Source organism: Oncorhynchus masou, chromosome 11 (assembly GCF_036934945.1).
Source record: "Oncorhynchus masou masou isolate Uvic2021 chromosome 11, UVic_Omas_1.1, whole genome shotgun sequence".
Classification (NCBI taxonomy): Eukaryota; Metazoa; Chordata; class Actinopteri; order Salmoniformes; family Salmonidae; genus Oncorhynchus; species Oncorhynchus masou.
The window spans coordinates 31,663,766-31,686,503 of record NC_088222.1 but is presented as its reverse complement, the minus strand read 5'-3'; the positions used below and the strand labels follow the sequence as shown (position 1 = coordinate 31,686,503).

The 22,738-nt window shown below is 43.0% G+C and overlaps 2 protein-coding genes and 1 long non-coding RNA gene across 8 annotated transcripts in view; 1 reads left to right on the top strand and 2 right to left on the bottom strand.

The window, feature by feature from the left end:
• Nucleotides 1-1,095, top strand: part of si:ch1073-143l10.2 (uncharacterized protein LOC565165 homolog) — a 28,312-nt gene extending 27,217 nt beyond the window's left edge. For 4 of the 5 annotated variants that reach the window (XM_064978235.1, XM_064978236.1, XM_064978234.1 and 1 more), the window contains exon 8: nucleotides 494-1,095. In XM_064978235.1, coding sequence (XP_064834307.1) covers nucleotides 494-552 — 59 coding nt within the window. In that variant the 3' untranslated portion in view covers nucleotides 553-1,095. Of the gene's footprint in view, nucleotides 1-439 lie in introns of all 5 variants that reach the window. The other variant, XM_064978233.1, reaches the window with a different exon arrangement.
• On the bottom strand, nucleotides 1,085-13,202 carry LOC135548528 (arrestin red cell). 2 transcript variants are annotated; one of them, XM_064978229.1, is made up of 15 exons: nucleotides 12,987-13,202; nucleotides 9,225-9,255; nucleotides 9,058-9,118; nucleotides 8,795-8,839; nucleotides 8,511-8,707; nucleotides 7,684-7,743; nucleotides 7,431-7,498; nucleotides 7,047-7,267; nucleotides 6,847-6,919; nucleotides 6,482-6,619; nucleotides 6,062-6,145; nucleotides 5,616-5,639; nucleotides 3,133-3,209; nucleotides 2,618-2,672; nucleotides 1,085-2,493 (listed from the first exon to the last, which is right to left on the bottom strand). In XM_064978229.1, the coding sequence occupies exons 1-15, from the start codon at nucleotides 13,007-13,009 to the stop codon at nucleotides 2,403-2,405; spliced, it is 1,248 nt and encodes a 415-aa protein (XP_064834301.1). In that variant the 5' UTR covers nucleotides 13,010-13,202; the 3' UTR covers nucleotides 1,085-2,402. The 2 variants fall into 2 exon arrangements, with proteins under 2 accessions (XP_064834301.1, XP_064834302.1); XM_064978230.1 differs by lacking the exon at nucleotides 5,616-5,639 and having other exon boundaries at nucleotides 12,987-13,201.
• A 3,062-nt stretch (nucleotides 13,203-16,264) lies between these two features.
• LOC135547962 (uncharacterized) lies at nucleotides 16,265-17,830 on the bottom strand. Its single transcript, XR_010456750.1, has 3 exons — nucleotides 17,748-17,830; nucleotides 17,219-17,337; nucleotides 16,265-16,810 (listed from the first exon to the last, which is right to left on the bottom strand). It is a non-coding gene; the product is annotated as an uncharacterized LOC135547962 (long non-coding RNA).
• Nucleotides 17,831-22,738: the final 4,908 nt, after the last annotated feature.

The window sequence follows — 22,738 nt, the reverse complement described above, 5'->3', positions numbered from 1 at the left end:
TGAGCTCAATAGCAAAGGGTCTGAATAGTTATTTAAATAAAAAATCTACATTTGGTAACATTTCTAAACCTGTTTTTGCTTTCTTTATGGACGGCAAGTAGCCTAGTGGTTTGAGCGTTGTGCCAGTAACTGAAAGGTTGCTGGATTGAATCCCAGAGCTGACAAGGTATAAATCTGTCATTCTGCCCCTGAACAAGGCAGTTAACCCACTGTTCCTAGGCCGTCATTGTAAAATAAGAATTTGTTCTTAACTGACTTGCCTAGTTAAAGGTTACATTTAAAAAATAGGGTATTGTGTGTAGATTGAGATTTATTTATTTAATCCATTTTAGAAAAGGCTAAAACCGAACATTTTGTTTAAGTCAGGGGTTCTGAATACTTTCCCGAAGGCATTATGTTGTGACGTGTGTTTAACTGTCCATTCTCCTGAAACACACAGCAGTGGCAGGCACACTCTTGTGTCCCAACTAATGTCAATGTCTGCTTTGATCAGAGGAGGGTGGTGCACACTGCCCAGGATGGACCTTTTATCCCAAAAGCCTCCTGTACTGAAACACTCCTTCCTGTAAGACACACCGAAAAAACTAGACCTTGAATGTGACTGTGTGTGTATATATTGAAGGATATTTGAGTGTGGGCTTTTAATCAATACTGTTGTGAATTTCAGATACGGTATGTATAGGCTTGTAAATTAGTACTCAAGACCTAACTCAATGTTTTCAAATACCATGAGAATAAAGTAACTGTTCAGTCATTTTTCACTAAAACACCTCTGTCCTGTGAATGCAATGCTTCCTGCTTTTGTGTGACTTTTGAAAAAGTCACTCGCTGTCTCAGAGGAGCAAAGTAGGTACGTGTTAGTGGCACTAAGACCCAAATGGTGAATCATGTGATCTTGATTAAAACATTGACTGCCTACTGTGCAAATCAATTTGAACTCTAACATTGTTGATAAAGAAATTGCACTTTGAGCTTCTGACAAGGAAGTCATGACCATTTTTGGATACTGTATCTTGTCAATTGCTCAAATAACTTTTTCTGTCTGTGGATGTGAGACTTAAAGTACAAACAATCTACAACAGAATTTAGGTTAATTCATTTTGCCTTTAATAAAAAAATTAAAATTCTGAAAAACAAATGGCAAACAATTTTTTCCTTAAATGATTGAGAATAATCATGGTAATGACACAGTAGTAATAATATTCATTGTTTCCTGTCATGTTCCACCAAAATCATATCAGCATCCTTCCTGTAGACATTATGGCACTCAGCTCAGTGGCAACACTTTTAAATATTCACACTTAGCAGAGCTGTGAACAGGTACCCCATAGAAGCAAAACAGTTCATAGCACTGCTGAAAAATATGCTCCATTGGTACTGCTGTTGCACTGCCAAGGTGATGCTGAATCTCAAACTGACCCATAGCTAGCCCTGTCACTAGGCACTTCTCGGATCGGCTAGGTATGGCTTATGGTAATTGCTTCACCCTGCCTTCTGATTGGTTCGTTTGAATTTTCCTACATTACATACGCCAATGGAGATGATAGGGGTTGATAATTTAGCACAGGAGTGAAATCATTCTAAAATACTCATGCTCTTAGACCATGTAAGTGTCTGTCTGAGCGAAATGGGGAAGTGAACGTTATGCTGCTGCATTGAGGCGGACTATAAGGAGTATCCCTAGGCCCTTCAAACTCAACTATGGACCCCGAAGCCAGTACCACTGCTTGTTTTCATTGTTCCCTTTTAATCGGGAACTGATTTAGATCTGGTACACCAGGCAGGTGCAATTAATTATCAGGTAGATCAGAAAACCAACAGGCTACAGACCTCGTAGGGTAAGAGTGCCCTAGGCTTTACAGTGAGGGTCCATATTGTGCACATTTACTTAAGTGGTAGTGTATAGTCTGTCCTCATATTGCAGAAGAGGGTGAATCAAACTTCCTCTAAAACATTTTTTTTACAGAATGGATGACATGGTAGAATTTCAGAGGAATGAAAAGATGGGGCAGATGAAAGGTGTCAGTCTGTTTTCCTTTCTCTCCCCTCTTAAGCAGGTACTCAACTTTGTTTTATATCAATACTTGACCAAGGTGATCAATATTTGTACAAATACTTATTTAATCATTATTGGTGGAAAAATAATGATATAAAGCGCGCTTCCTTTTTAATGGCACTATTTCTTCCTCGGTATGAACAGCCATGACATTTCAATCAGTCAGCATCGCCATGGCACAACATTAAGTCACCATTTACATGGTGCTGTGTTTGCCACCCCCCAAATGAACACTGAGTGACATCAGGATCTTTTCAGCAGACCACGAGGCCACCACATCTCTCCGTCCACATGCCTTCATTCCACTGTGTGTGTGTACACACACACACACACTCACACACGAGCTCTAGCAGTCGTCGTCCTTGTCGTCAGCCATTCCTTTGAGCCGCAGGCGAGCAAAGTCCTCGAACACAAAGTCGTCGTCTTGGGAGAAACTACTGCAGGACGAGAAGCAACAAGGAAACATGGAGCGTTTTAGATCTGACGGAATAGTTTTAGGGTCTCTGATCATAGTAAAGCAGCAGTGCTTACAATGGCCAGACAGACCAGAAGAATACTCACTTTGTTTCAAATTCTATCAGGTTGGTGTCGATGGGAGGGTCCGAATCCGGCACAGCTGTTAGAACACACAGATAATGAAATGTCAGCGTGACGTCACTATGGGAACGGCTTAGTGTCTCCATGGCAACTTACAGGCAGGAAATACCAGAGTGAGATTATGTATTTGAGGGGCTTGTGTATGTGAGGGACTGTTGTCCAGGGCTGAACTAAACTACTGACAAATATTTCACAAGACTGTGTCCATTTTTTCAGACCCTTTTCAAGACACTGCATAGGCCTAGTAGAAGTTTCCACTACACAATTCACTGCTTCCCAATCAGTCTAAAAAAGCAAGCTTCGAAAATACTCATCTTCCGCTCTTAATTTGAACTGATCTAAATGTTTGGCTATGTGAATTTAATATGGAAGAATAGTTCAACTCTCAATTCAATGCAAATGAAGGGAAGGAGAAGAGAGGAACTGAGATAAAGCCTTGATTGTGGGCTTCTGGAAAGGTGGTAGAAGTCTGTAGGTACCTGACTGTGGGCGGGATATGGGCAGTTCTGTGGGTTTAGGGTGCATTAAGACGAAGGGCAGCTCCACCGACACATCTCTGGAAACGCACAGAATATAAACAAGATCCATTGATTACATAGGATCAATAATATGCATGTCAATCAATAACAATTTGATTGTTATTCTATGGAAACATCCATATGTACAGTACCAGTCAAAAGTTTGGACACCTACTCATTCAAGAGCTTTTCAATATTTTTACTGTTTTCTATATTGCGGAATAATAGTGAAGACATCGAAACTATTAAATTACCCATATGGAAACTTGTAGTAACCAAAACAAGTTAAATCAAAATATATTTGATATGAGATTCTTCAAAGTAGCCACCCTTTTACTTTGACAGCTTTGCACACTATTTGCATTCTCTCAACCAGCTTCACCTGGAATGCTTTTCCAACAGTCTTGAAGGAGAACCCACATATGCTGAGCAATTGTTGGCCGCTTTTCCTTTCTGCGGTCCGACTCATCCCAAACCAGCTCAATTGGGTTGAGTTCGGGTGATTGTGGAGACCAGGTCATCTGATGCAGCATTCCATCACTCTCCTTGGTCAAATAGACCTTCCACAGCCTGGAGGTGTGTTGGGTCATTGTCCTGTTGAAAAACAAATGATAGTCCCACTAAGCGCAAACCAGATGGGATGGCGTATTGCTGCAGAATGCTGTGGTAGCCTTGCTGGTTAAGTGTGCCTTGAATTCTAAATAAATCACTGACATTGTCACCAGCAAAGCACCCCCACACCTCCATGCTTCACGGTGGGAACCACACATGGAACCAAAAATCTCACATTTGGATTCATCAGCCCAAAGAACAGATTTCCACCAGTCTAATGTCCATTGCTCATGTTTTTTGGCCCAAGCACGTCTCGTCTTCTTATTGGTGTCCTTTAGTAGTGGTTTCTTTGCAGCAATTCGACCATGAAGGCCTGATTCACAGTCTCCTCTGAATTGATGTTGAGATGTCTGTTACTTGAACTCTGAAGCATTTATTTGGGCTGCATTTTCTGAGGCTGGTAACTAATGAACTTATCCTTTCTTTCCTGTGGCGGCCCTCATGAGAGCCAGTATCAACATAGCGCTTGATGGTTTTTGTTTTGCATTTGAAGAAACGTTCAAAGTTCTCAATTTTCCAAAATGACTGAACTTCATGTCTTAAAATAATGATGGACTGTTGTTTCTCTTTGCTTATTTGAGCTGTTCTTGTCATAAAATGGACTTGGTCTTTTACCAAATAGGGCCATCTTCTGTATACCACCCCTACCTAGTCACAACCCAACTGATTGGCTCAAATGCATTAAGAAGGAAAGAAATTCCACAAATTAACAAGGCACCCCTGTTAATTGAAATGCATTTCAGGTGACCTCATGTACCTTATGAAGCTCATTGAGAGAATGCGAAGAGTGTGCAAAGCTGTCATCAACGCAAAGTGTGGCTACTTTGAAGAATCTCAAATATATTTTGATTTAACACTTTTTTTGGTTACTACATGATTCCATGTGTGTTATTTCATAGTTTTGATGTCTTCACTATTATTCTACAATGTAGAAAATCATAAAAATAAAGAAAAAACCTGGAATGGGTAGGTGTCCAAACTTTTGACTGGTACTGTACATGATGATGATATACTATTGCACCATGAATAATCCAATATCTGACAGGAAACAACCCATAGGAAATAGTGATTCGTGACGTTTGATCAGTGAAGGGGGAAATAAAGCACATCAACCCTCCTTTGCTGTCAATTGTTTTTCTCACCCAATTGGAACTCTTCCGTGCTGGGTTGCACTTTATTTTACATAAGTTATTTTTTTAGAAATAACCAATGAATTGCCCTAAATCAAAGCCTAAACACCAAGATGTGCAGTGTTATTATACTCAAGATTTGACACACACAATAGCTGGTATGTAAAATCATCACACTCACACTTAAGAGGCACAGATGGCGATAGGGCATAAGATCACCACACACACACGGCGGTGGGGAGTAAGATCACCAAACACACACAGATGGCGGTGGGGAGTAAGATCACCACACACACACAGATGGCGGTGGGGCGTAAGATCACCAAACACACACAGATGGCGGTGGGGAGTAAGATCACCACACACACAGATGGTGGTGAGGCGTAAGATCACCACACACACAGATGGTGGTGAGGCGTAAGATCACCACACACACAGATGGCGGTGAGGCGTAAGATCACCACACACACAGATGGCTATAGGGCGTAAGATCACCACACACACAGGTGGCTATAGGGCGTAAGATCACCACACACACAGATGGCTATAGGGCGTAAGATCACCACACACACAGATGGCTATAGGGCGTAAGATCACCACACACACAGATGGCTATAGGGCGTAAGATCACCACACACACAGGTGGCTATAGGGCGTAAGATCACCACATACACGCAGGTGGCGGCTGGGATATCATATTACCTTTCTAACACGCCACTCAGCAGCCTGACACGACCCAACGCAGGAGCAGACGCACGGATGGAGAGAGAGATGCACAGACGGGCGGACAAACACAGGAGCGGAGAGACGAGCCACAGGAGGGGAGAGATGAAATGAGGCGAGAACTCAAAACCAAGGCAACCGCAACCGAGAGGGGAGACGACAAAGCAATGGCGACTAGGGAGGGTCTGGCAGACGTGATTACAGAGTTTATACACGCGTTGGAGTGGCAGAGTATCAGGAGTGTTCGTGTGTATGAGACAGGAGAGTGTAAATGTGTTTTTGAGTATGTGCTTGTCTGTGTTTGTAGAATACAGCATGTCTTTGGGCAGTAAAAGTTTGTGAGTGTGGGTGTGTGAGGACCTGCACATAATCCCCCCCATACACCATGCATATTAATATTGACCACTGACTCCTGTAGAACTCACCCTCCACGAGATATTACCAGTTTGACTTTGACCCTGTAGGACACCAGGATTCCAAGAACCTCCTTGTTAGTCACATCCTTAACACTGAAACACACACACACACACACGCGAAAGAAAGATGAAAAAGGTTCTCAGTAAGGAATGGGTTCTTGCATCTTCTAGGGTGCTGTGCTCAAAACATAAATCACAATGCATTTACGAGCTCAACCTCTATCCTAGCATGTGTATGTAAACTTGTAGGGTGGCCAAGTTAGAGTGTGTGTGTGGTGTGTGATATCTCGCAATAGTGAGGGCTAGTGAGTGTTCTTGTTATCTAACACGGTCCTGGATGCCAGACTACAGCGTTTGTGTGAGTGTGCGTCGGTCATCGTCAACACAGTGCTGGAGGGCAGGTGTGTGTGTACATGCGGGTCAACATACATGGTGCTGGAGGCCAGGTTGGTGTCCTCGTGTTTGAGCTTTCCGTCCAGGGCAAGGCCTCTCTTCTCTCGGTTCTTGTCTAGCGTGGGTGTGAGGGTGTACACCTTACAGAACGTAGAGCTAGACGACACCTGGTCACTGGGGAGAGGAACACACACACTTATCAGCACACCTGGGCCATAACTGGAATTTCAATAGATCTGGACAATAAGGTATGAGAAAACATAAGATCACAAGCTAGACATTATTAAGAGAGATGTCTTGGAAGCCTGGAAAAGGATAAATGGAATCATGTATAAAAGGAAAGGCAAAGGAGAAATAAAGTAACAAGAGATGTAGGCATAATAGTCAGGTAAAATACTCACTCTGCCTCCACCTGAGCCACTGGACACTTGTACTGAGCCGTACTGAACAGACAGATATCAGCATACTGTCGCACTAGAGAGCGAGGGATAGAAAGAGTTAACCACACACACACAAACTGAATGGAGAAGAGTGAATAGAGCCTAGAGTCATAAAAAAACATGATTGATGAAACTTTGATTAAAGACAGGTAGACAGGTACCTGAGATTTTGAGTCTTTTGACAGTCTTGGTGGAGTTGTTGGTGACATGAACATTCACGCTGATGGGTTCTCCATGGTAGTAGAGCTCTTTATCCAGAGAGGCCTCCAGGTGTAGTGAGCGGTCCGACATGAGGAAGCTCCGTGTGGTCTCCACCATGGGCTGAGGCCCAGGCTTCTCTGGGGCATACTGCACCTTACGGATCACCAGCCGCACAGAGTTCCTACACAACACACACACCCGTTATTCTTTACAGATCACCACCTTTGCTGACTAACTAAAAACACACAGAATAGACATGCATATCACACACTTTCAAGGACAGCAGACCCTAAACAGCTCCTGCAGAAGACACACACACACACAAAGTAAAATGGCTTTCGTACCGTTTATGAATCTTCTCCTCTATCGATTTGGCACAGAACGCTCTGATCTCAAAGTCAACCCCACATGCCTAAAGAGGGAAAGGTGGAGGAAAGGAAAAGAGGAGAGACAGGGACATCAATTATAGAATAGGCATTATTAGTGTGATGTGGGTCTGAATTGTTGACTCTACAGGCATGAAAATTCCTATGTTTAGATAGGAGTCATATATTATAATGTGTACTATTGCATAAAGTGATGCTGAAGCTTCTGTACCTTCCCTGTGTCCTCTGGTCCTGGCTGTAAGGTGACTGAGCACGGCAGGTTCTGGGGAATCTGAGACAGACACAGTTGCCATATTGTTGGAATTATTTTACAGGCTCAAAGTATATGTGTGTGTGTGTCAGGCAGACCTGGGTTCATATACACGTGTATTTGATCATTTAAATACTTTTTTCTGTGTATTTGAGTATTTTCAAATAATGTGGCTAGAAACAACTACTTCTATTCGAAGTATTTTCAAATACTCTGCTATAAACAGCCTACTATTTGAAAGTATTTTCAAATACCCATTTCGAATACTATTTTCAAATACCTAGATTAAATGCATGTGAGTGTATTTTAAAATACTTTCCAAGTGTATTTCCAAATACATTCCAATATTCAACACTATTTAAATACCCTAAATCATGGATGAGCAACTGGCTGCAGGCAGGTCGCAGACCAATTCAAAATAAAATACTTTAAAAATAAATAATAATAAAAACATTGATAGTTAGAATAATAGAATACACAATGTGCAATTTTCGAAATTTGGTTGTGCATCATCAGTCACTCATTTTGGGGGGATTTGTAAGTTAGTCTAGCGGCCAGCTATCTAAACATGTCGTAAGCATGATCAAATTACTGACCAGCGTGAGGCCCATTGATCATCAGTTATCATTTAAAAACTGCAAACATTTGCCTCCACCCTATGGCAAAGTGTATAGCCTCCACCCTATGGCAAAGTGTATGTGGCCCCCACCCCTATCAACATTGTCCATCCCTGCCCTAAATAGTATTTGAACCCAGGTCTGGTGCGTGTGGGTGTCTTCTTGACTCACAGTGAAGTAGAAGGGGTGTGCCTGCTGGCCCAGTTTCTTCAGGAGTCTCTCCTGCAGGCGGCTGTTGGCTTTGCGTTCCTCTGCGATGGGGGGGAAGGCCTGGAAGGTGGAGATGTACAGATCTTTCCGGAAAGACAGGCCCAGCACATCCAGGTCCTCACGGCCGTAGCGGAACGCACACGTCAGGGTCACAAACACTGGGGGGGAGGATTTGGAGAGGGTGATATCAAATGTCAAACAATTGAGGAGACAATACAGTGTAGAGAACGAGGAAGACGCCATACCTTTCCTGTCTTTCAGATAATCAGGGTCCACTAGGATCACACCATCTGTAAGAAAGGAAAATGTAAAGAGGTGAAGTTTTGCTGAGACAATATTTATTGTTTGAAACACTATTTACAAACAAGAATTTGGCCATTTTAGGAGTGATCATCTGATTCCTCGCTCCCCCATTGCCGACCCCTCGTGACCCCGACTAGGGGGGCGCGCCCCCAGTTTGGGAACCACTGCTCGAACCAGTAAATTCATTGACCAGTCCTACACCTACCGACTGGGTCCACCTGGTCAAGGTGATCCACAAAGTCTCTCTTTCCCAGGTATACTGTGACCTGCAGACAGGAGGGAAGTAGAGGTACTTAGACAAATATATCACAATGAATAACAAAGTCAAGCATCAAAGGATACAACTAAAAATGCAATACTCGTGTCCTTTACCTTGCAGTTGGGGCTTGACTTCTTAAAGACTCTGGGAAAGGATAAGGAAGATAGAAAGCGAGAAAGAGATTATCAAGCAGGAAGATCTAGTTCATAACAGGGGGTTTTCAACTCTTAACCTACGAGGTCCGGAGCCTGCTGGGTCTGTTCTACCTGATAACTAATTGCACCCAACTGGTGTCCCGGGTATAAATCAGTCCCTGATTAAAGGGGAACAATGAAACAAAGCAGTGGAACTGGCTTTGAGGTCCAGAGTTGAGTTTGAGGCCCCTATAAAGTACGGGGTGTGATTTTTACACCTCTGGGCCCAGTTTTTCTAAACTCTTTATCTGGATCAGAATGATCCGGACTCTAATCCTCTTTTTTGCTATCCAGGATCAGATCAATCTGGCTGTTGAGGTTTTTCATTCTGATCCATATACCACAACATCAAGATAACAGAATCCGGATTTGTTTTTCAATGCTTTGAACAGTCCTACACCTTTCCATCTACTGGAAAGGTTGTGATACTACTTCACGCTGTCATAAGGAAACAGAGATGAGTAAACTACATGAATAAAGGTATGTTGATTAAAATAGAGCCTGCATAAAAGTAAGTAAATGCGTTTGACACTTCAATATAACAACTGACCACAAACAACTGACCACAAACAACTGACCAGTCCTACACCTACCGACTGGGTCCACCTGGTCAAGGTGATCCACAAAGTGCTCTAACCAGTAAATTCTGGTTGTAACACAGTGTGTGTGTAAGAGGAAAGCGGATATTAACTGGCGAGCATTGAACAACTATTGTCTCTGTCATAAATGAAAATATCTAGATAGAATATCTTTGCATCGAACCTTCCAGTTACTGCCACTGTCTGATAAGGACAAGTCAACAAGTCACAACTCATTGACAATATGGGAATGAAGGGGGACCACTGACTAGTCTATTTCTGAGCAAGACTAGCGGACTAGGGGACGTGAATGTTCCACTCTTTCCGACCAGTGATGGAGAACATTTTACCCTATGCTTCTAGTGTGCTTAAGTTTGACTTGTATATTATTTAACCTTAGTGAGTGTGTAGTGGACACAGAGCATGGTGCATTCTCTATATAGACAGCAAGTTTGCCTCCCACAATGTGCTTGATGTTCTGGCTTATATATCTGTACGATAAAATGTCAGTTTGAAATAGTGGAACTTTACTGAACAAAAATATAAACAACATGCAAAAATGTCAGAGATTTTACAGAGTTACAGTTCATATGAGGAAATCAATGAATTGAAATAAATTCATTAGGCCCTAAATCAATGGATTTTACATGACTGGGAATATAGATATGCATATGTTGTTCACAGACACCTAAAAAAATGGCCTCAGTGGGCCTCAGGGGTATATCTGTGTATTCAAATTGCCAACGGTAAAATGCAATTGTGTTTGTTGTCGGTAGCTTATGCCTGCCCACACCATAACCCCACCATGGGGCACTCTGTTCATCATTTTGACATCAGTGATTAATTTGAGCCATATCTTGCCGGAACAGGATCCGGCACCTCTCTGTTTTGGACTGTTTCGTTACAGAACATATTTGGCCGGATCCGGTACTTCTCGTGGAATTAAAAATAATTGTCACTTTTTGCAATGTAAAAATTAAAATAAATGCAATCTAAGTTCAATCGAGTTGCCTCTTCGTTAATTCCTCAACCCCGCCTCCCCTCATGCGTTCCGGTACCTCAGAGCTCCCCAGGTCACCCCCATCGTGTGCTCACTTTTTGTTTCCGGCACTTCCCGATTTACAAATGAAGCACTGGTTGACATCAGCAAATTGCTCGCCCACACGACGCCATACACGCGGTCTGCACTGCCAAATTCTCTAAAATGACGTTGGAGGCGGCTTATAGTAGAGAAATGCACATTCAATTATCTGGCAACAGCTATGGTGGACATTCCTGTAGTTAGCATGCTAATTGCACACTCCCTCAAAACTTGAGACATCTGTGTGACAAAACTGCACATTTTAGAGTAGCCTTATATTGTCCCCAGCACAAGGTACACCTGTTTAATGTTCATGCTATTTAATCAGCTCCTTGATTTGCCACACCTGTCAAGTGGACAGATTATCTTGGCAAAGGAGAAATGCTCACTAACAGGGATGTTAACAAATTTGGGCACAGAATTTGAAAGAAATAAGTATTTTGTGCATTTGGAAAATTTCAGGGATCTTTTATTTCAGCTCATGAAACATGGGTCAAAGACTTTAAATGTTGCGTTTATAGGTTTATTCAGTGTACTTCACTGCCTTATCCGCTCATTGCCCACATCCCCCGGATACAAATAGTAGCTAGCAAGCTAGGGTCTGGGTTTCTGAGACTACATGGTGCATATCCCCTTAGCACAGGTCCAGGGTGAATGTGTCTTCTCTGCAAACACTCAGTTTGGATCTCCTTGGCCTAGAGCTCTGCCGTCTCTTCATTTACGAGCCAGTGGTATATTTCATAACTAACCACCAGATATCAGCCAAACCCGACCCCTCAAACACGCCACAGGCCCACTACCTTTGCCAGTGCTGCTGACGCTTCAGAGACCACAACACAAAAATCATCTACTAACCTGGACTTACTCAACCACAGGACCTTGACCCTAAACACAACCTGACCATTTATTTCAAACTATTGTGAATAAAGGGACTCTGCCCACAGCAGAATAACCAGGGAATTTCAACATCAAATCAATTAATGTCAGTAGTGAATCATGCTGCACAACCACCAACTCTATTCCACATTATTTAGTCACTTGCAGAAGACACTGATCCAAAATAACCTAGTGGGGAAGTACAGATGCTCAGAGTCAGACTGTACATACTGAGGCAGATGCAAGCAGCTGATTACCAAGAGCAAAATACTTTGAAGTGATCAAATGTGTCAGGCAGGCAAGTGTATGAATAGTTGCATGGTAAATTGCCCTGGCCTGATATGGACAGTGCACAGCAGCGGCTTTACAACATCATGCTATATACAGTAACCATCACGTGTATGGCACATGATATCAATAGCTGGACAGACGTGTGTGCTTGTTTGTTTACATTTCCATGCAGGATATTTATAAAATAACAATGTGGGCGATTATGCGTAAAACCTACGTCAAATACACGTCACTGATGAGGGCCAAATAATCATCAACATTCAACACTTGTGTCAAGCAAGAGAAACGACGGCTAATTATACGCTCGTTTACTCAAAACAGCATAGCTATCAATCATATGGTCAGCTCATTTATTCATTTTGAGCTAGCTTGTTGTTGGTGTGAGAGAACTTAACCCAAACACCACGCTGGCCATCAAGGCTGACCCCACCCTGCAGCTAGCTGTTAGAACATGTTTGTTAAAACTACAAAGATGATATCGCCATTAGTATGTACAAGGCATTCAAGAGGAAAGCGACGTCTCCCGCGCGAACAATTCTAGCTAGTTACCGCTGCTAACTAGCTAGAGAACACACCTGTTTCTGTTTTGTATACTGTAATAAAAGCACGGTCAACGAAATGTTACGAGTATAGGAGTTTTGTCTTAATAATCTAGCTACTCTCCAATGTTTCATTAAACAGCTAGGTCCTCTTCTTGGCTTAGTAAATACCAATATGATGTTGATGCATGTGGAGAAGGCTGAGTAGTCCAATGTCTCGCTAGTTAGCTCAAATGCTAGTGTAACTAGCTCGCTGTACCCTCGCCTCCACACAAGGCACCAGCAAATACGAGATTGCGGGGGAATTAATCCTTACCTGGTGCCGGCCTTATCCCCCATCTCCTCGACGGGCTTTCGGTAGATGGATGTACCTTTCTTATTTTTTTTAACTTAATTTTATGGTGTCTTTTCTTCCACCGTTGCAAGCTTATTTGCTCTCTAGCGCTAGCAATTTCGCTTCCGCAAAAGCAGGAACTCATCCGATCCGTGCAGCCATAAAGATGCGCTTTTGGGGAAGAGTACTGTAGCATTGCGCAATACCCACGCACTATCAGAAGGCGCTACGCCCAAATGGTAGTGCTTTTTGGGATGCAACGTTCAGAGCATTGCAAACAGAATTGCAATGTGTAGAACAGAGCTCCTTTTTTTTAATCTTTTTTTACAATATAGTGAAACATGTCTGTTCTACAATTTTATATATGAACATTCTGGAAATAAGTTAGATGTAGATGACAACTATTACATCCTACATTCTAAACTTGATGCCCTCAATCTCACACAAATTATCAATGAACCTACCAGGTACAACCCCAAAACCGTAAACACGGGCACCCTCATAGATATCATCCTAACCAACCTGCCCTCCAAATACACCTCTGCTGTCTTCAACCAGGATCTCAGCGATCATTGCCTCATTGCCTGCGTCCGTAATGGGTCTGCGGTCAAATGACCACCCCTCATCACTGTCAAATGCTCCCTAAAACACTTCAGCGAGCAGGCCTTTCTAATCGACCTGGCCAGGGTATCCTGGAAGGATATCAACCTCATTCCGTCAGTAGAGGATGCCTGGTTATTCTTTAAAAGTGCTTTCCTCACCATCTTAAATAAGCATTCCCTATTCAAAAAATGTAGAACCAGGAACAGATATAGCCCTTGGTTCACTCCAGACCTGACTGCCCTTGACCAGTACAAAAACATCCTGTGGCATACTGCATCAGCATCGAATATCCCCCGCAATATGCAACTTTCAGGGAAGTTAGGAACTAATATACACAGGCAGTTAAGAAAGCAAAGGCTAGTTTTTCAAACAGAAATTTGCATCCTGTAGCACACACTCCAAAAAGTTCTGGGACACTAAAGTCCATGGAGAATAAGAGCACCGCCTCCCAGCTGCCCACTGCACTGAGGCTAGAAAACACTGTCACCACCGATAAATCCACGATTACTGAGAATTTCAATAAGAATTTTTCTACGGCTGGCCATGCTTTCCACCTGCCTACCCGTATCCCGGTCAAGAGCCCTGCACCCCCCACAGCAACTTGCCCATGCCGCCCCCATTTTTCCTTCGCCCAAATCCAGATAGTTGATGTTCTGAAAGAGCTGCAAAATCTGGACCCCTACAAATCAGCCGGGATAGACAATCTGGACCCTCTCTTTCTAAAATTATCCGCCCAAATTGTTGCAACCCCTATTACTAGCCTATTCAACCTCTCTTTCGTATCGTCTGAGATCCCCAAAGATTGGAATGCTGCCGCGGTCATCCCCCTCTTCAAAGGGGAGACACTCTAGACCCAAACTGCTACAGACCTATATCTATCCTACCCTACCTTTCTAAGGTCTTCGAAAGCCAAGTTAACAAACAGATCACAGACCATTTCGAATCCCACTGTACCTTCTCTGCTATGCAATCTGGTTTCCGAGCTGGTCATGGGTGCACTTCAGCCACACTCACGGTCCTAAATGATATCATAACCGCCATCAATAAGAGACAATACTGTGCAGCTGTATTCATCGACCTGGCCAAGGCTTTCCAGTCTGTCAATCACCACATTCTTATCGGCAGACTCAACAACCTTGGTTTCTCAAGTGACTGTATCGCTTGGTTCACCAATTACTTCTCAGACAGAGTGTGTCAAATCGGAGGGCCTGTTGTCCGGACATCTGGCAGTCTCTATGGGGATGCCAGAGGGTTCAATCTTCGGGCCGACTTTTTTCTCTGTATACAACAGCGATGTTGCTCTTGCTGCTGGTGATTCCCTGATCCACCTCTACGCAGACAACACCATTCGGTATATGTAACGGATGTGAAACGGCTAGCTTAGTTAGCGGTGCGCGCTAAATAGCGTTTCAATTGGTGACGTCACTTGCTCTGAGACCTTGAAGTAGTAGTTCCCCTTGCTCTGCGAGGGCCGCGGCTTTTGTGGAGCGATGGGTAATGACGCTTCGAGGGTGACTGTTGTTGATGTGTGCAGAGGGTCCCTGGTTCACGCCCGGGTATGGGCGAGGGGACGGTTTAAAATTATACTGTTACATATACTTCTGGCCCTTCTTTGGACACTGTGTTAACTAACCTCCAGACGAGCTTCAATGCCATACAACTCTCCTTCCGTGGCCTCCAACTGCTCTTAAATGCAAGTAAAACTAAATGCATGCTCTTCAACCGATAGCTGCCCACACCTGCCTGCCTGTCACTACTCTGGACGGTTCTGACTTAGAATATGTGGACAACTACAAATGCCTAGGTGTCTGGTTAGACTGTAAACTCTCCTTCCAGACTCACAGTAAGCATCTCCAATCCAAAATTAAATCTTGAATTGGCTTCCTATTTCACAACAAAGCATCCTTCACTCATGCTGCCAAACATACCCCTGTAAAACTGACTATCCTACCAATCCTTGACTTCCGGGATGTCATTTACAAAATAGCCTCCAACACTCTACTCAGAAAATTGCATGCAGTCTATCACAGTGCCATCCGTTTTGTCACCATAGCCCCATATACTACCCACCACTGCCACCTGTATGCTCTCGTTGGCTGGCCCTCAATTCATATCCATTGCCAAACCCACTGGCTCCAGGTCATCTATAAGTCTTTGCTAGGTAAAGCCCACCAAGCTCACTGGTCACCATAGCAGCACCCACTTGTAGTATGCGCTCCAGCAGGTATATTTCACTGATCACCCCCAAAGCCAATTCCTCCTTTGGCCGCGTTTCCTTCCAGTTCTCTGCTGCCAATGACTGGAACGAACTGCAAAAATCACTGAAGCTGGAGACTCATATCTCACTCACTAACTTTAAGCACCATCTGTCAGAGCAGCTCACAGCTCACAGATCACTGCACCTGTACGTAGCCCATCCAACTACCCCATCCCCATACTGTTATTTATTTAATTGATTTTTTTTAAATTGCTCCTTTGCACCCCAGCATCTCTACTTGCACACTCATCTTCTGCACATCTATCACTCCAGTGTTTAATTGCTATATTGTAATTATTTTGCCACTATGGCCTATTTATTGCCTTACCTCCGTTATCCTACCTCATTTGCACACACTGTATATAGACGTTTTCTATTGTATTATTGACTGTATGTTTGTTTATTCCATGTGTAACTCTGTGTTGTTGTTTGTGTTCCACTGCTTTGCTTTATCCTGGCCAGGTCGCAGTTGTAAATAAGAACTTGTTCTCAACTGGCCTACCTGGTTAAATAAAGGTTAAATAAAATAAATGTAAAAAACAGGAAGGGTGCTGAAAGTTTCTATGCACATTCATAGATTTTCCTGAATAGTTTCCCATATGACATAATATAATGTAGGTGTAGCTTTTTTGGTGTAGTAGATGCATTTCTATTGGGTCACTCCAATACACAGAAATAACATGTCAAACAAAAGTCTCTTGACTTTATCAGGCAGTCAAGATCAGGGTTCACATCCATATTGAGAGTAGACCAGATTCTGAGTGATCAATGGTTTGTCTGTGTGCACTGCATGTCCGCATCAGATACGGATGGGACACGAGTCTGAAGGGGACGGGCAGAGGAATCTCATTTGCAGTCCTGGTCAGGTGTACTTCGATAGCTCAAAGCTCAGACTGACCGGTCCTACTTCCTGTAATGAGGCAGAGCTAAGGCCAGGGACCTCCAGCTGAATGTACAGGGAGAGAGGAAGTGGACAGCATGTTGGTCAATGCTATGCATAGTTGTCTATCTATTACATGTCTATAAGGGTCAAATAGTGTACCTTGAACTACAGGATTATTTTGTACTTGCTAAGTTTTCACTGAAATATGTTTATTCATATAATGCTGTCTGCAGATGCCTCATTCCTCTATGTGACCTGCAAATGGCTCATGGATTTTGAGAACCTGGTCTATATATAACAATCTGATCTACAATCTATCTGATCTGTAGCAAACAAGTGTGCAGAGATGTGATTCTTCCTCAATGATAAGACATTCCTGATTTCCTGACATCGGCATCACCGAAACTGACCTGTTTTACCCTCACATTACCAGACCTGCTATCTGCTATTATGCTGATAGTGTTTAGTCACCTTGAATAGGGCGGAGAGCTGGGCGCCCCCCAGGGAAGCCAGGGATCTCCCAGTGGACAGCCTTGTTTTTTGGCTTCAGTTCAGCACTCTGGTCTGGACTGCTCAACTCCTGAGAGAAACTGGAAAACAACAGGGGTGAGAAGAGATGGAGAGAGCGAGGAGGGGAAGGTTGTTATGTACTGAGAGGGTACACATGGTGAGAGACCGAGAGAAGGATGGAAGGAACATGAGATAGAGAAATTAGTTTCTCCGCACCTAAGCGAGCCCTTGGGGACCGGTATTGTAATGGAAACATTAATAGCAGCGCTGTAAGAGAGAATAGATTGCTTAATTGACAGATAGCGACCTAGGTTGCAGCCCAATCAGAAAATGCAAGAACAATCACACTGACAGACTACATTGAACTATTATAAAGTACTCATAAAGCATTATCAAGTGTTCAATGACTACCACATATGCTACATGCAAGCTCTACATTCTCAACATAATGTACATGCGTATCAGCATTCCCTATTATTAAAGAACTGACCTCTTTGGGGGCAGGTCACACCGCAGCTTCAAGTACAAGTTCATCATTAACCTACGAAAAGAGCAATTGTGTGTTGAGGGTGGTGGTTAGGATGTTTAAAAACTTGATTTCCTAACACTCAAGTTAGTAAAATGGGGAAGTTAAAATGACAGTTTTCATCATGAGTTAGAAGAAGTGAAATTTGTGTGTTCTATATATTTTGAGATGGTTCTAATAAAGGGTTCTCTACCCAAAAGGAATGAACAACTGTCACTCTCTATAGTAGGGAAAAGTGAGCAGGTCATCACACAAGTGGTATTGCATCACTGTTTGCTTGAGAGCGAAAAAGTGTGTGTGAAAAACATTGAGGGAGAATACATTTGTATATGTAACAGAGAGATACAAGTCTTGGTGTACAGTCGCGGCCAAAGGTTTTGAGAATGACACAAATATACATTTTCACAAAGTCTGCTGCCTCAGTTTGTATGATGACAATTTGCATATACTCCAGAATGTTATGAAGAGTGATCAGATGAAGTCCCCCTTTGCCATGCTAATGAACTGAATCCCCCAAAAACATTTCCACTGCATCTCAGCCCTGCCACAAAAAGACCAGCCGACATCATGTCAGTGGTTCTCTCGTTAACACAGGTGTGAGTGATGACGAGGACAAGGCTGGTGATCACTCTGTCATGCTGATTGAGTTCGAGTAACAGACTGGAAGCTTCAAAATGAGGGTGGTGCTTGGAATAATTGTTCTTCCTCTGTCAACCATGATTACCTGCAAGGAAACACGTGCCGTCATCATTGCTTTGCACAAAAAGGGCTTCACAGGCAAGGATATTGCTGCCAGTAAGATTGCACCTAAATCAACCATTTATCGGATCATCAAGAACTTCAAGGAGAGCAGTTCAATTGTTGTGAAGAAGGCTTCAGGGCGCCCAAGAAAGTCAAGCACCAGGACCGTCTACTAAAGTTGATTCAGCTGCGGGATCGGGGCACCATCGGTACAGAGCTTGCTCAGGAATGGCAGCAGGCAGGTGTGAGTGCATCTGCACGCACAGTGAGGCGAAGACTTTTGGAGGATGGCCTGGTGCCAAGAAGGGCAGCAAAGAAGCCACTTCTCTCCAGGAAAAACATCAGGGACAGACTGATATTCTGCAAAAGGTCCAGTGATTGGACTGCTGAGGACTGGGGTAAAAATCATTTTCTCTGATGAATCCCCTTTCCGATTGTTTGGGGCATCCGGAAAGAAGCTTGTCCGGAGAAGACAAGGTGAGCGCTACCATCAGTCCTGTGTCATACCAACAGTAAAGCATCCTGAGACCATTCATGTGTGGGGTTGCTTCTCAGCCAAGGGAGTGGGCTCACTCACAATTTTGCCTAAATAACACAGCCATGAATAAAGAATGGTACCAACACATCCTCAGAGAGCAACTTCTCCCAACCATCCAGGAACAGTTTGGTGACAAACAATGCCTTTTCCAGCATGATGGAGCACCTTGCCATAAGGCAAAAGTGATAACTAAGTGGCTCAGGGAATAAAACATTGATATTTTGGGTCCATGGCCAGGAAACTCCCCAGACCTTAATCCCATTGAGAACCTGTGGTCAATCATCAAGAGGCGGGGTGGACAAACAAAATCCCACAAATTCTGACAAACTCCAAGCATTGATTATGCAAGAATGGGCTCCCATCAGTCAGGATGTGGCCCAGAAGTTAATTGACAGCATGCCAGGGCGGATTGCAGAGGTCTTGAAAAAGAAGGGTCAACACTGCAAATATTGACTCTTTGCATCAACTTAATGTAATTGTCAATAAAAGCCTTTGACACTTATGAAATGCTTGTAATATACTTCAGTATTCCATGGTAACATCAGACAAAAATATCTAAAGAAGCAGCAAACTTTGTGGTAATTAATATTTGTGTCATTCTCAAAACTTTTGGCAACGACTGTAGTGTGTGTGTGTGTGTGTGTGTGTGTGTGTGTGTGTGTGTGTGTGTGTGTGTGAGTGTGAGTGTGAGTGTGAGTGTGAGTGTGAGTGTGAGTGAGTGAGTGAGTGAGTGAGTGAGTGAGTGAGTGAGAGAGTGAGTGAGTGAATTCCATGAGCACCTCTCCTTGGCTGGGACACACTTCCTGGATTCTGTAGGTAGGAGCTGTTTGAAGTTTGGAGTTTTGGCCTGTCTGGTGACATCCCCAAGCGGTAAATTACAAATAAGACCAATAAGAAAGAGTTCCAAATCTCTCTGCCAATAACAGCTAATTTTCCGTTTCACCCCTCCCCACTCTGACCACTGATAGACAGTCCTAGCAAAATTATCTACATAGGCGTCCAGAGGCCCATTATCAGCAACCATCCCTCCTGTGTTCCAATGGCACGTAGTGTCAGCTAATCCAAATGTATCATTTTTAAAGGCTAATTGATCATGATAAAACCCTTTCGCAATTAAACTTTTGTTCTGATTAAAGAAGCAATAAAACTAGCCTTCTTTAGACTAGTTGTGTATCTGGGGCATCAGCATTTGCGGGTTCGATAACAGGCTCAAAATGGCCAGAAACAAAGAGCTTTCTTCTGAAACTCGTCAGTCTAATCTTGTTCTGAGAAATGAAGGCTATACCATGAAACTGAAGATCTCGTGCAACGCTGTGTACTACTGCCTTCACAGAACAGCGCAAACTGCCTTTAACCAGAATTGAAAGAGGAGTGAGAGGACCTGGTGCACAACTGAGCAAGAGGACAAGTACATTAGAGTGTCTAGTTTGAGAAACAGACACCTCCCAAGTCCTCAACTCGCAGCTTCATTAAACAGTACCCCACAAAACACCAGTCTCAACTTCAACATTGAAGAGGCAACTCCGGGATGCTGGCCTTCTAGGCAGAGTTGCAAAGAAAAAGCCATATCTCAGACTGGCCAATAAAAAGAAAAGATTAAGATGGGCAAAAGAACACAGACAATGGACAGAGGAAGATGGGGAAAAAAGTGTTATGGAAAGACGAAGTTTGAGGTGTTCGGATCACAAAGAAGAATATTCGTGAGATGCAAAAAAAATGAAAAGATGCTAGAGGAGTGCTTGACGCCATCTGTCAAGCATGGTGGAGGCAATATGATGGTCTGGGGGTGCTTTGGTGGTGGTAAAATGGGAGATTTGTACAGGGTAAAGGGGATCTTGAAGAAGGAAGGCTATCACTCTATTTTGCAACCCCATGCCATACCCTGTGGGCGGAGGAAAATTGGAGCCAATTTCCTCCTACAACAAGACAATGACCCAAAGCACAGCTCCAAACAATGCAAGAACGATTTAGGGAAGAAGCAACAGCTGGTATTCTGTCTATAATGGAGTGGCCAGCACAGTCACCGGATCTCAACCCTTTTTAGTTGTGGGAGCATCTTGGCCGTATGGTACGTAAAGTGCCAATCAAGTCAATCCAACTTGTGGCAGGTGCTTCAGGAAGCATGGGGTGAAATCTCTTCAGATTACCTAACAAATTGACAACTAGAATGCCAAAGTTCTGTAAGGCTGTAGTGGAAGGAGCAATCACTGCAAGGCTGTAGTGGAAGGAGCAATCACTGCAAGGCTGTAGTGGAAGGAGCAATCACTGCAAGGCTGTAGTGGAAGGAGCAATCACTGCAAGGCTGTAGTGATTGCTGCAAATGGAGAATTATTTGATGAAAGCAAAGTTTGAAGGACACAATTATTACTTCAATTAAAAAACATTATTTATAACCTTGTCAACGTCTTGACTATATTTTATATTCATTTTGCAACTCATTTCATGTATGTTTTCATGGAACACAAGGGCATTTCTAAGTGACCCCAAACTTTTGAAAAGTAGTGTATATACTGTATACACTACCGTTCCGGACTACGACATTTCTCATCCTAATTTTGTTAGATATTACTGCACTGTTAGAGCTAGGAACACATGCATTTCGCTACACCCGCAATAACATCTGCTAAATGTGTGTCTGCGATCAATAAAAAGTGATTTGGCACCAATGACTACAGACACCCTTTCAATCACATTCACAAATATCTTGTTTTGGCCTCCCTGAAGACAGAAGGGAAAATACAGAGTTTTGAATACATACATACATACATACATACATACATACATACATACATACATACATACATACATACATACATACATACATACATACATACATACAGTTGCAGTTGGAAGTTTACATACACCTTAGCAAAATACATTTAAACTCAGTTTTTCACAATTCCTGACATTTAATCCTAGTAAAAATTCTCTGTCTTAGGTCAGTTTGGATCACCACTTTATTTTTTAAGAATGTGAAATGTCAGAATAATAGTAGAGATAATGATTTATTTCAGCTTTCATTTATTTCATCACATTCCCAGTGGGTCAGAAGTTTTCATACACTCAATTAGTATTTGGTAGCATTGCCTTTATATTGTTTAACTTGGGTCAAACATTTCAGGTAGCCTTCCACAAGCTTCCCACAATAAGATGGGTGAATTTTTGTCATGTCTTGTTATGTCTGTTCCTGTCCTTTCTCTTCACTCTGTCTCTCTCTGCTGGTCTTTTTAGGTTACCTTCTCTGTCTCTCATTCTTCAGCTGTTCTACATCTCCCCTAACTAGCTCATTCACTCCTTCCCACCTGTTCTCTCTTCCCCCTCTGATTAGGTCTCTATTTCTCTCTCTGTTCCTGCTACTTTCAGTGTCTGATTCTTGTTTGTGTTTTTGATGCCAGAAGCAAGCTGTCGTCCCGTTTGCTTCCACCTTGTCCTATCCTGTCGGAGTCCGCCTGGCAGGTGCATCCTGCATTATACTAACGTTCTTTTTGTTCCATTGACTACGTTGGAAGAGGATTTATGCCATTCCTGTTTTTCATTAAAGAACTCTGTTTTCTGTTAAAACCGCTTTTGGGTCTTCACTCAAGTACATAACAGAAGAATCAGACCAAGAATGGACCCAGCGGCTCCGGACCCTTTTCACTCCGCCGTCGAGATCCAGGGAGCGATGCTAGGCAGA

What these genes read in the sequence shown, in the direction of transcription:
- LOC135548528 (XM_064978229.1), bottom strand. Translation starts at nt 13,009, where the DNA reads ATGGGGGATAAGGCCGGCACCAG. An exon ending in CACACCCCTTCTACTTCACT is followed by an intron (nt 7,744 to 8,510) that starts GTGAGTCAAGAA and finishes TGTCTGTCTCAG; the next exon opens with ATTCCCCAGAACCTGCCGTG. An exon ending in GACCAGAGGACACAGGGAAG is followed by an intron (nt 7,499 to 7,683) that starts GTACAGAAGCTT and finishes TTCCCTCTTTAG; the next exon opens with GCATGTGGGGTTGACTTTGA.